The 12,611-nt window shown below is 37.6% G+C and overlaps 1 protein-coding gene across 2 annotated transcripts in view; it reads right to left on the bottom strand.

Annotated features, from left to right (window-relative positions):
- Window positions 1-12,611, bottom strand: part of FNIP1 (folliculin interacting protein 1) — a 124,068-nt gene that overhangs the window by 12,324 nt on the left and 99,133 nt on the right. For both annotated transcript variants that reach the window (XM_024557092.3, XM_053912201.1), the window contains 2 exons: window positions 7,664-9,083; window positions 6,688-6,856 (listed from right to left, as the gene is read on the bottom strand). In XM_024557092.3, coding sequence (XP_024412860.2) covers window positions 6,688-6,856; window positions 7,664-9,083 — 1,589 coding nt within the window. The remainder of the gene's footprint in view (window positions 1-6,687; window positions 6,857-7,663; window positions 9,084-12,611) is intronic.

The following is a 12,611-nucleotide window of genomic DNA, read 5'->3' on the forward strand; positions in this document are numbered from 1 at the left end:
TCCAAAATCTTACCAACATTTTTCTCTCCCAGGCATTTCTAGAATCACAATACATAAACTCCAAAATCTTCAAGTACCTCCTCTCTAGTGGATATGCCCCTATTTCTACCCAGTTACAAAACCTAATTTTTCAGCTGCTTGCTAGGCATTCACACAAGGCTTTGCACACTGCACTTCAACTCAAAATATACCAAATCAACTTCAGTGTACTTTCTTTAAAACTAGCCAGTTTTCTTCAGTAATCTTCTTAAAAAATGCAAAATGAGACCCCCAAATATTACAGAGGCAACAGGTCTTAGGGACATCATATAATGCTGTTCAAACTGGTATTATCTTTTGGAAAGAAAATCAACCAGTATGCATCAAGAATATGAAAATAGCCCTACCTTATAAATTGTCTAGAAACTGCATTTCTGGGAATCTAGCCTAAAGAAAGAATCTTAAATCCACAAAACATAGCAGCAGTGTCAATATTATTTATAATGGTAAAAGGAAGAAAAGTTCTTTTAAAAGTTAAGCAAGAGAGAATAGAGAACTCAGAAGTAAACACAGGCATATATGCTCATTTACTATATATCAAAGGAGCCAAGGACGTACAATGGAGAAAGGATAATCTCTTCAATAAATGGTTTTGGGAAAACGGGGCAGACACATGCAAAAGAATGAAACTAGATCCCTACCTTATACCATACACAAACACACAACTCAAACTGGATCAAAGACTTGAACCTAAGGCCTGAAACCTTAAAACTCCTAGAGAAAAACAGAGAAGAGCCTTTCATATCAGTCTTGGCAATGATGTTTTTAGATTGGACACCAAAGGCAAAGGCAATAAAAGCAAATTAATCTAACAGGCTTCTGGACAGCAAAAGAAACCATCAGCAAAATGAAAGGGCAACCTACAGAATGGGGGAAAGTATTTGCAAACCATGTATCTGATAAGGAGTTAACAATCCCCTCCAAAAAAGAAATTAAAAAACGAGTGGAGGAACTGAATAGCCATTTTTCCAAAGACATACAAATGACCAACAAGTACATGAAAAGAGGTTCAACATCATTAGTTATCAGGGAAATGTGAATCAAAATCACAATGAGAAATCACCTTATACCTGTTAGAATGGTTATTAGCAAAAAGACAAATGGGAAGGGTTGGTCAGGGTGTGAAGACAAGGGAATCCCTGTGCACTGTTGGTGGGAATGTAAACTGGTATGACCACTATGAAAAACAGTATGGAGGTTCCTCAAAAAATTAGAAACAGCCCTGGCTGGTATGGTTCAGTGGATTGAGCACTGGCCTGTGAACCAAAGGGTCGCTGGTTCAATTCCCAGTCAGGGCACATGCCTGTTGTGCGTCAGGACCCCAGTGGGGGACATGCGAGAGGCAACCACACATTGATGTTTCTCGCCTTCTCTTTCTCCCTCCCTTCCTCTCGCTCTAAAAATAAATAAAATATTTTAAAAAAATTTAAAAACAGAACTATCATATGATCCAGCAATTCTGTTATTGCACTTCTGGGTAGTATACCCAAAGGAAATAAAACACAGATGTCAAAGGGATATCTGCACTCCCCTGGTAACTGCAGCATTATTCACAAGAGTCAAGATATAAAAACAACCTGTCAACAAATAAACGGACAAAGAAGATGTGGTACACACATACCACCCACACACACAATGAAATATTATTTAGCCATGAGAAAGAAAATCCTGCCATTTGCAACAACATGGATAAACCCTGATGGCCTTATGCTAAGTAAAATAAGTTTGACAGAGAAAGACAAATACTGTATGATCTCACTGACATGCAGAATCTAAAAATACAAGCTCGTAACATCAGAAGAACAGATTCGTGGTTGACAGTGGTGGGGGTGGGGGGAAGAAAGGAGTGAATGTGATCAAAAGGCACAGCCTTCCACTGGTAAGACAAACAAGTTCTGGAGATGCAACGCACGGCATGGAGACTACACTGAACAGTGCTATATGGTATACTCAAAGTTGCTGAGGGAGTAGATCTTAAAACTTTTGCATCACAAGAAAAACATGGTAACTATGGGAGGTGATGGATGTTAACTAAACTTCCTGTTGTAATCATTTTGCAATATATATACATACCAAATCAATATGTTGTGTATCTTAAACTAATACAATGTTGTATATCATTTATATATCAATACAACTGGAAAAAAATAAAGCTGAACAACAGAAGAATGATGAGGAAAACCGTATCACAAAACCAGGAAATAATAAACACTAAAAATGTTTATAAAGTACATTAATGATATGAAGAAATTCTCTTACATCGACTTAAGTGACAAGAGCAGAATTCAAAACAGTAAATATAATACCATATATAGTGTGTATGTACACACATAGGCATGCATACATTTTATCTATGTAGGTGTATATTTGTATGCATTAAAATATATGTACATATAAAAGGCCTCCATTTTACATGTGTATATGGTATGTATAAGCACATATACACACCTACATGCACACAAACAGAGCAGGAATGATGACAAAAAGTACTAGGCACAGCGTGCCTAATATATACAAAACATCACATAGTATAACTCTGGTATATATATAGTAGTACCATCTTCATTAGCCAAAGAGCCTGAGGCTCTATTAGATTAAGGGTCTTGTCTTAGGACATATAGGTAATAGGTGGCCAAGTCTGATCTTCTGAAATGCCATGGACTGCATAGTGACTGCGAGAAGTTTCTATGTTAAGAATGGTTGCCACTGAATAGTAGAGTTAGAAAAATTTGTGTTTAACTTTCTATGCATTTCAACATTTTATAAAGTAAATATATATTTATTTGGTCATAAGAAAAATGCCTCTATCCCAGAAACTTAGGAGAAAGAGAAAAAACACTCCACTGATATAGTTCAGAAGAGTAAGATTGTATCTTTTTTCAAAAGTACCATTCTCATTATTATGTATTAAAAGGTCCCTACAAGTTTTTGCATGTAGGAAAATTAAAAATATTTCTCATGTTGTATGTAGTGATGATACATTTTAAGTATACACAATAACTTAAACCATTAAAAGCAAACAAACAAAATTAAAACAGATTTATGTATCCAGAGAACAAACTGATGGAGACCAGATGGGAGGGATGTTGGGAAGGTGAGGTGAAATAAAGTGATGGGATTAAGAAGTACTAATTGGTAGTTACAAAATAGTCACGGGGATGTTAGGTAAAGCATAGGAAATATAGTTAACAATATTGTAGTAACTGTTAATGGTGTCAGGTGGGCACCTGAATTATTGAAGGAAAGACCTACATGGATGTCTATCTGCTATGCTATACACCTAAAAACTAATACAAAATAGTATTGAATGCAAGGTGTAATAAAAATAAAAGAAGTTATTCTCCATTAAAAAAATAAACTAAACCTTATATATGGATAGGAAAAAAATGACTACTAAGAAATTCAACAACCTATTAGTGCTGAGATTAAGTATGGTATTTCACTTTTCATTTCTTTCTGTAACACTGCTTTGATAATAAATATCTTAATTATTACAAATAAAAATATCAAAGGGAAAGACAAAAAATCCAGTTACTAAAATGAAGGGCAGAAGATAAAAACTCAATCTTTTTACCATAGTGGAACAACTCCAAGAGCAACAGAATGGGACCACTAACATAAGTTTGCAAGCTTTGTAATGCCAATTTTACTATTTGTATCTGCAGAAACCTTTGTTCATCTATTTTAGAGACAGTATGACATAGGAGGCTAAGATCACAGCTTAAGTACAGGCTTAATTAAGATCAGGACAGATTTTTAGCTATGCGATTTCCTATCTATGTAACTTAAAAACCTTTCCATGCTATACCTGAAATATAGGGGTGGTCATAAGTACCAAAAGGGATTATTATAAGATTAAGTGAGGTATTATGCTTTAGAGTCTGGTACAAACTAAGGCCACAATGAATACTAAATGGTTATTATTATTATTATTACTACTACTCCTCTTTTAATAATTAGCAAGTAGAAACCCTTAGCAACAGAATGCTTTGTCTTCAATAGGAGAGAGGAACTCCTTCAATGCCAGGTTTTCAGAAAGAACACCAAAGAACACTGTGTGTGGTAATGGATACAGATGCAGGAAAAAAAGGCACTGAGTGACTAACATCAGACACAAAGAAAGACAAGGGGACACAGAGAGCATTACAAGGACCCATATGAGATTTCCTAACACTGTAATTACTGAGCACTACGCTAGGCACTGAGAAGACAAAATTGAAAAACCAGAAATAGTTCCTTTGCCCTGAAGGACAAATACCGTCTACTGAGATAAATTCTTTCACCTGAAGCATTAAATGACTTATTCTATCTTCTTCAAGTATTTATTTTTTAAGTGTTCTAGTACACTTATTCATGTACTTGCCTTATCTTCTCCAATACTAAGTAATTAATGAAGTTGGCAACTATTTCTTTCTCATCTATATATCCGTTGAAGTGTTAGTACTATGTTCAGAACACAGTGTGTCAGTAAATATTTGACTGGTGTGAAAAGGTTGAGCAATATATCCTTTAGATAGAAAGAACATGAGTTTGACTAAGTTTTGCTGGATATACCATAATTTCCCTACTATATAATAAAACACCAAAGTTTACAGCCCTAAGTAATTTTCTACAAGCATAGAAGGTTTAAATCTTTTTTTTTTTTAAAGAAGATTTTATTTATTTTTAAAAAGAGAGAGAGGAATGGAGGGAGAAAAATTGTTTTGAATATCTAAGAGCCATCATCTGGAAAAAGCTAGGCAAACTTTTTGGTCAACCCAATTATAAAATTAGGGTATAAAACAATGAAATATAAGACAGGTAACAGAAAAAAATCAATTGAGACAAAAATTGTTTCCTTGAAAAGATCAACAAACAAACCTTAAGCTAGAATAGGAATCAGCAAGCCTATTCTGTAAAGAGCCAGACAGAAAGTATTTTTGGCTTTAGGGGCTATACGATCACTATCTCAATGACTCAGTTTTGCTGTTGAGGCAGGAAAATAGTCGTAGAGAATATAAATAAATGGTTGTGGTCATGTTTCAATAAACCTTTATTTACAAAAAGCAGGCATATTTGTCCCAAGAGCCATAGCTTGCTGATGTTTGATGCATATGGGTCAAAAATATCTACTAATGAAATCAAGGCATGGATGGCCTCTTCTTTGGAAAATCCCCTACCTTTATGGGGAGGAAAACAAAGGAAAAACACAGATTACAAAAATCAGGAATGAAAGAAGGGACATAATGAGATATCTTATAGAAGTTAAAAATATTAGTATATGCTATGAACAACTTTATATCAATAAATTAGATCACTTAAATGAAACTGACTAATTTCTAGAGACAAAAATCAGCAAAATTGAATCAGGAAGGAAAAGAAAATCAGAATAGATCTATAACAAGAAATTGAATTAGCAATTTAAAATATTCTCATTTTTAAATGCTTAGACTCAGAGACTTCACTGGTAAATTCTATCAAACATTTAGAGAAAAAAATACCAGTCTTCCAGAAAATCTTGAGAGAAAGAAGAGGGAATACTTCCCAACTCATTCTATGCCATTCTGTAAGGCAAGTATTATTCTGATATTAAAGCTAGACGAAGACATCACAAGAAAACTACAGACTAATACTCTCATAGACTCCAAAATCCACAACAAAATATTAATAAATCAAATCCAACAACATATAAAAAGTACTATATTCCATGACTAAGTGGGATTTTCCCCTTTAGGAATACAAAAGGTTGGTTTAACATCTAAAAATCAATCTATGTAATCTATCACATTAACAGTTTAAAGAAGAAAAACCACACAATTGTTTCAATCGACACCAAAAAAGTATCTGACAAAATCCCCTACCCATTCATGATTTAAGTGGGGATGTGGGAGGGGGACAAAAAAGATAGAAAAAAATAGGAAAGGAAGGGAATCTTCTCCACCTGATAAAGGTTTGGTTTCTAACTTTTCTCAAGTATGAACCTTCTCTTTGTATACCTGACCCAGAATACTCACATACATTGCTCATCTGTAAGAATCCTACAACTAACATCATACATAACAATGAAAGACTCAATGTTTTCTAAGATAGGAACAAGACAAGGATGTCTACTCTCAACATTCTCAGTACTGAGGTTCTAGGACCTACAATCAGGCAAGAAAAAAAAACAAAAGGAAACTAGAGTATAAAAGATGTCAAACTGTCTATTTATTGATGATATAAGCCTGTAAGTAGAAAAATCCTAAGGAATCCATAAAGAAACTACAAAAACTAATAAAAGAATTCAGCAGGGTGTCAGGATACAAGCTCCATACACACAAATCAATTATACTTCCACAGTCTAGCAAATCATAATCTGAAAAAAAAATTAAAATAATTCCATTTACACTTAAAGTATTTGCAATTGTCTTGATATGATAATTAGTGATAAACATCTATGAATACATACAGTACTTTCTGTATTTCAGATTTCCATTTGGATATTCCAATGCTCTCTACCTTCTTTCATAATAATAGGTACAAACATGCAGGCATTAGATAAAGTGATTGATTCAGAGAACAATGACTCTATCACACAGTGAAGTATGATCAAAATATAAGGCAATTCTGGATTCTAGTGGTTAACAGAGTTCATTCTAAATAAACTCAAGAGCAGTGAAGGTTACTCACCTGCACGGCATGGGACAAATCTGACAGCAGACACTGACGGAGTCTCTCATCACTACCAATTCCTTGAAGAACAAAGTCAGGCACATACGATGAACAGTAGCCACCTAACAAGGACCTCCCAAAATTGGCGATGTTGGGTTGAACAGCACTAACTTCAATTAACTTTGACCTAGTACAAAGGTTCCAAAAGAAGGTATATATAATTAGTAATAAATATATTTTACCAATAAAAAGAATTTTGGACTCTACTAGTCCATATTTAATACCATCACTTTCTACAAAATGTACTTGGAGTACAATCATTCTTATATAAAAACTGGCTCGAGTGTTCAGTCAGACCACAAAATACTCCTCCTTATCTAGAGAAGAGAGTCTGATGAACAATTTTGTAATGCACTGAACATAAATTTTTCCTAACAGACTTTAGCAATGCTGTCCCTGTGTATATATCTTAATATAATCAGATTATGAAAACCATCATCCAAAACAAAGTAGTTAAATATCTCACCAACCCAAAGTTCGGTTTCTAACTTTTCTCAAGTATGAATCTTCTCTTTGTGTACCTGACCCAGAATACTCATATACATTGCTCGTTTTCCTCTTAGTCTTGGCAAAATTTATTTATAACAGCCATTTCCTACCTTTTTCAGTGATTATCTCTCCCAAGTTTCCAAGCTCAGTATTGTTCCTTTGGGGGGCATAATTCACTCATAAATGGCTTGAAAACTCCTAAGAAGTAAGAAGTCTTCTATGTACCAACATAACTTTACTGCCTTCACAAAGCCTTTCTGGGGGTTTATGGGGCTTAACCCTTAATCTTTCCTATGAGTAATAAAACATGACAATAAAAGAGAATTTGTCTAGGAAAATAACCTCTTCTTTTATGTTAGCTTCTACCAATCTTCAGAGACCAGCTAAGCAAAAGAACAGTACATATTTATATAAGGCCTGCTATAGGCTGAATCTTTCTACTTACCCAGGAAAAGGTATCTCATCTTCTTCTGCCCAATCTTCTTGCTCTCCTCCATAATAACTGCTTGCTTGTCTAGTCACATCATGACCTGTGTCTTCACTTTCACTATCCCCAAGAGCACTGTCTGAACTTTCATTTCTTGGAATGTCCCATTCACTTCCTACAGCTATTTTTTTCTCTGAATTCTCTTTATCCCCATGGGGGACAAGAATGGAGAGCGTATCTCCTTGGTCCTGCTGAGGATAGCAGGTTTTACATGAATCTTGGTGAACTGTTTCTACACATTTACAAAATTCATTGTTCTGCTTGCTATTTTTTGTACACAGTCTTTTTGAAAACTCTAACATAGAGCAGTGTTCTTTACTGTCTGTACTTGTTTTAATTGGAATATCATCAATAGTCCTGGTTTCAATTGAATCATCATTAAAATATTCATCGAACAAGCTCATGCTTTCTGGGTCTGAATGATTCCAACAGGGAAGTTCACAGGGCTCTCCAGAAACCATGTTTGGTATATCAGACTCTTTAGATTGGTCCTTAGTTGTTTGTTTAGTTTCTTGATGCTGATCAATAGCCCCTCTTTCTTCCTTCAGTGGTTTGGTGTGATGCCTACTAATCTGATCCACCACAGCCTGACTCCGGAGTTCTGTATCTGAGTCAGGTGACATAGAATCCCCAATCAAGAAAGTAACCTTTGTCTGGGTTGCCTCACAAGAAAATGCAGCAGTCACAAGCTTATCTGGAGGTTTTTTTTCCACAATCATTCCTGTGGATCTCAGCACTTTGCCTGTGTGATTTCCAGAATCCAGTAATTCATCACTCTGCCATGTTTCTTCTGCTGGCTCTAAGCTGGACTTCGACAATGGACATTTGTCAACTGGAGCAGATCCTGTGCAAACAACTGTCTCTAACTTGGTATCAAGGCAAGTTCTTAATTGATCTCTGCACTGTTTAACGTCAAGAGCATTTTCTTCTGGGTGGTCAGAAGGAGAAATCATTTGGCACTCATCTGCAATTTCTAGCAGCTCCTTAGGGCTGTCTTGAACATCTCCGCTCTCTTGTTGTGAAACATTCTCTGTATTTTGCCCAAGAAGCGGATGACTGCAATATTTACAGTTACAATTAGGAGTCCTTGTTTCTTCTGACTCTTTAAAGAGCAAACTGCTTTTGTTTCTATGCATTGTAATAAGCACATATTCAGATTCTTCTATTTCACCTTTCTCTAATGTGGTAGTAATTACTGTGCCTGGCATAACAATGGCTTCGTCTTCTCCATTTTCTAAAAGATGGGTTTCTTGAAGTTCAGAGCATCTTATGAAATAAGTAAGAAAATAAAGCAGCCTCTGAACCATGTCTTGTCGTTTGCCAACTACCACAGTCCTTGCTAACCTTACAGGAGAGCCAATAGCGCCGTACAAGTCCCCTGCAATGGAAAAATCAGTTAATGGGCACATCCTCTATTTATGCAGCTAAGCAGGCTATTTTTAATTACTGGAAACCTACTCTTATTGTATGATGGTTCAGGTTTTATTCTTAGTTCTTTAATAGTGAGTGATTATTCAGGTGAGAGGGATGAGATGAATGGTCTAAATCAAAGAGAAAGGTGAATGGAGGGGTTTTCTACTTTCCTCCTTAGGAAGTTGCTATTGTTCTGAAACCTCAAGCAAAAAGTCAGTTCTACCAAGAATCTTTTCTGTGCCAGACCCCAAACAGAGCACACCATCTGGGTGGAGAAGTACTCCCTGAAATACTATGTGCAAAAAGATTCTGCAGCTGCATCCAACACAGCAAACAGGCAGCACAGTTATCTTCTGGTGGACAAGGAGAGGGAGGGAGTGATGGTGGAATGCAGCAGAGCTGGAGCAGTCCCATCACATTGAACCTTCCTTGATTTACATTGTAATACCAAACATTCACTTTTGCTACCCTAGCCAGGACCCCACAATGCCCATGGTTTTAAAAGCCCACTTTCCCTTCCATTCCCTCAAGGGCTGGGTTCTTAGGATAGACCAGAAAGGGCATGAAGAGTGAGACCTGTCCTAAGAGGAAAAAACACATTTAGCCATATGCTTCATTTTCACATGTATCCATACTAGACATGAGCAGCCACTAAATTAAAAAAGGTGGGCAGGGATAACTAAGAGCTATCAATGTCATTTCTATATTTATGCCACAACTGATACTAAACCAAAAAGGTGCCAAAACACTTTAAAATGGAGAATTCAAAGTCATTATTTGAAATTGAATTCAATTCTGCATGTTGTCAGTATACAGATTTAAAAACCTCTATTTATACTTTACAAAACCCTCACACTTTTTAAAGGAACAAACACACACAAGTCTCAAATAAAGGTATGCTACAGAAAGTATTATAATCAGTTTTCTTTTTTGGCTAAGACACTGGCCCTATTACCATCATGCCACTGTTCAAAACTATTCCCAAAGTTCCCACTAATTACCAAATAAATTGAAACTGCTTTGGTATGGCAAGTGAGTCTTTCATGAATAGTTCCACTTTATTTGTCCAGGCTACCTCCGTATAGTTACCTTTTCACATCTTTATTCACCCCAAGTTCCACCTTAAAGTGGACTACTTAAACCAGACCACTGAATATGCTCAGTACTTTTAACAGCTAGACCCCTTTACTCACGTTACATACATTCCCTTCCCTCTGTTTTTTTTTTTTTTAATTCCTAACCCGAGGACATGTTTTTTTTATTGATTTGAGAGAGAGAAACATCAACGCAAAAGGAAAACATCAACCGGTTGCCTCCTGCATGCATCCCAACTGGGGACTGAACCCACAACCTATGCATGTGCCCTGACTGGGAATGGAACCCACTACCTTTTGGTGTATGGGACAGTGCTCTAACCTACTGAGCCACCCAGTCAGGGCTTCCCTCTGTATTTTTATTAGTTCAGAGCTTCCCACCCAATCATACCCCTTCAGGCAAAGGTAAGTTTCCAAGTTGAACTCCCACTGAACTTTTTATTTCTCTCATAGGTCCTCTTTGAATTATCATTACTGTTCACATATGTATTGCCCACAGTATAATAATGTCAACTTCTTGAGCTCAAGGACTAGGTATTATTCATCTTTATACCCACCAATATTCTTTGCACAGAGCCTTAGGTACATCATGTATAGAATTAAAAATAGCTTTGAAATGTCCAAAAAAATACTACTGAATTATGTGATTCTAAAAAAGAAAGTTATTAGCCCTGGCTGGTGTGGCTCAGTGGATTGAGAGCCAGCCTGAGTACCAAAGGGTCGCTGGTTCAATTCCCCATGAGGGAGAACCAAGATGGCGGCGTAGGTAGACACACTGCGCCTCCTCGCACAACCAGAACTGATGGAAAATCGAACGGCAAGGAAGTCCGACACCAAGTAAATAAAAAATAAACATTCATTGAGACCGGTTGGAGGGGCGGAGACCAGCCAGGGTGGAGAGGACTCGAGTTGCCCTGGCGGGACCAAGACTGGCGGAGTGTGGGACGAACGGGGCAGGCAGAGCACGGGTAGCACCCCATGGCCCCACACTCGCGCACAGATAAACCAGGAGGAACGGAGGGGAGCGAAGCAGACCGAGTAACTCAAGGCTCCAGCTCCGGGGAAATAAAGCCTCAAACCTCTGAGTGAAAACGCCTGTGGGGGTTGGGGCGGCAGCAGGAGAGACTCCCAGCCTCACGGGAGAGGTCGTTGGAGAGACCCACAGGGGCCTAGAGTGTGCACAAGCCCACCCACTCGGGAACCAGCACCAGAGGGGCCCAATTTGATTGTGGGAAGCAGAGGGAGTGGCTGAAACCTGGTGGAGAGTGGAGCAGGCGCCATTGCCCCCTCTCGGCCCCTCCCCCTCGTATAGCATCACAGCAGAGCGACCAGCGTTACCCCGCCCCAGGGAACACCTAAAGCTCCGCCCCTTAAAGTAACAGACGCACCAAGACAAAAAAAAAAAAAATTGGCCCAAATGACAGAACACTTCAAAGCTCCAGAAAAAATACAACTAAGTGAGGAAGAGATAGCCAACCTATCGGATGCACAGTCAAAACACTGGTTATTAAGACACTCACAGAATTGGTTGAATTTGTTCGAAAACCAGATGAAAAAATGAAGCCTACGCCAAGAGAAACAAAGGAAAATGTACAGGGAACCAATAGTGATGCGAAGGAAACTGGGACTCAAATCAATGGTGTGGACCAGAAGGAAGAAAGAAACATCCAACCAGAAAAGAATGAAGAAACAAGAATTCGGAAAAATGAGGAGAGGCTTAGGAACCTCCAGGACATCTTGAAACGTTCCAACATCTGAATTATAGGGGTACCAGAAGGAGAAGAGGAAGAGCAAAAAATTGAAAACTTATTTGAACAAATAATGAAGGAGAACTTCCCCAATCTGGCAAAGGAAATAGACTTCCAGGAAGTCCAGGAAGCTCAGGGAGTCCCAAAGAAGCTGGACCCAAGGAGGAACACACCAAGGCATAATTACATTACCCAAGATTAAAGAGAAGGAGAGAATCTTAGAAGCAGCAAGAGAAAAGGACACAGTTACCTACAAAGGACTTCCCATAAGACTGTCAGCTGATTTCTCAAAAGAGACCTTACAGGCAAGAAGGGACTGGCAAGAAGTATTCCAAGTCATGAAAGGCAAGGGCCTACATCCAAGATTACTGTATCCAGCAAAGCTATCATTTAGAATGGAAGGGCAGATAAAGTGCTTCTCAGATAAGGTCAAGTTAAAGGAGTTCATCATCACCAAGCCATTATTATATGAAATGTTAAAGGGACTTATCTAAGAAAAAGAAGATAAAAAATATGAACAGTAAAAATGACAGCAAACTCGCAGTTATTAACGACCACACCTAAAACAAAAACAAAAGCAAACTAAGCAAACAACTAGAACAGGAACAGAACCACAGAAATGGAGATCATATGGAGGGTTATCAACAGGGG

The sequence above is a fragment of the Desmodus rotundus genome, chromosome 10 (genome assembly GCF_022682495.2).
Source record: "Desmodus rotundus isolate HL8 chromosome 10, HLdesRot8A.1, whole genome shotgun sequence".
Classification (NCBI taxonomy): Eukaryota; Metazoa; Chordata; class Mammalia; order Chiroptera; family Phyllostomidae; genus Desmodus; species Desmodus rotundus.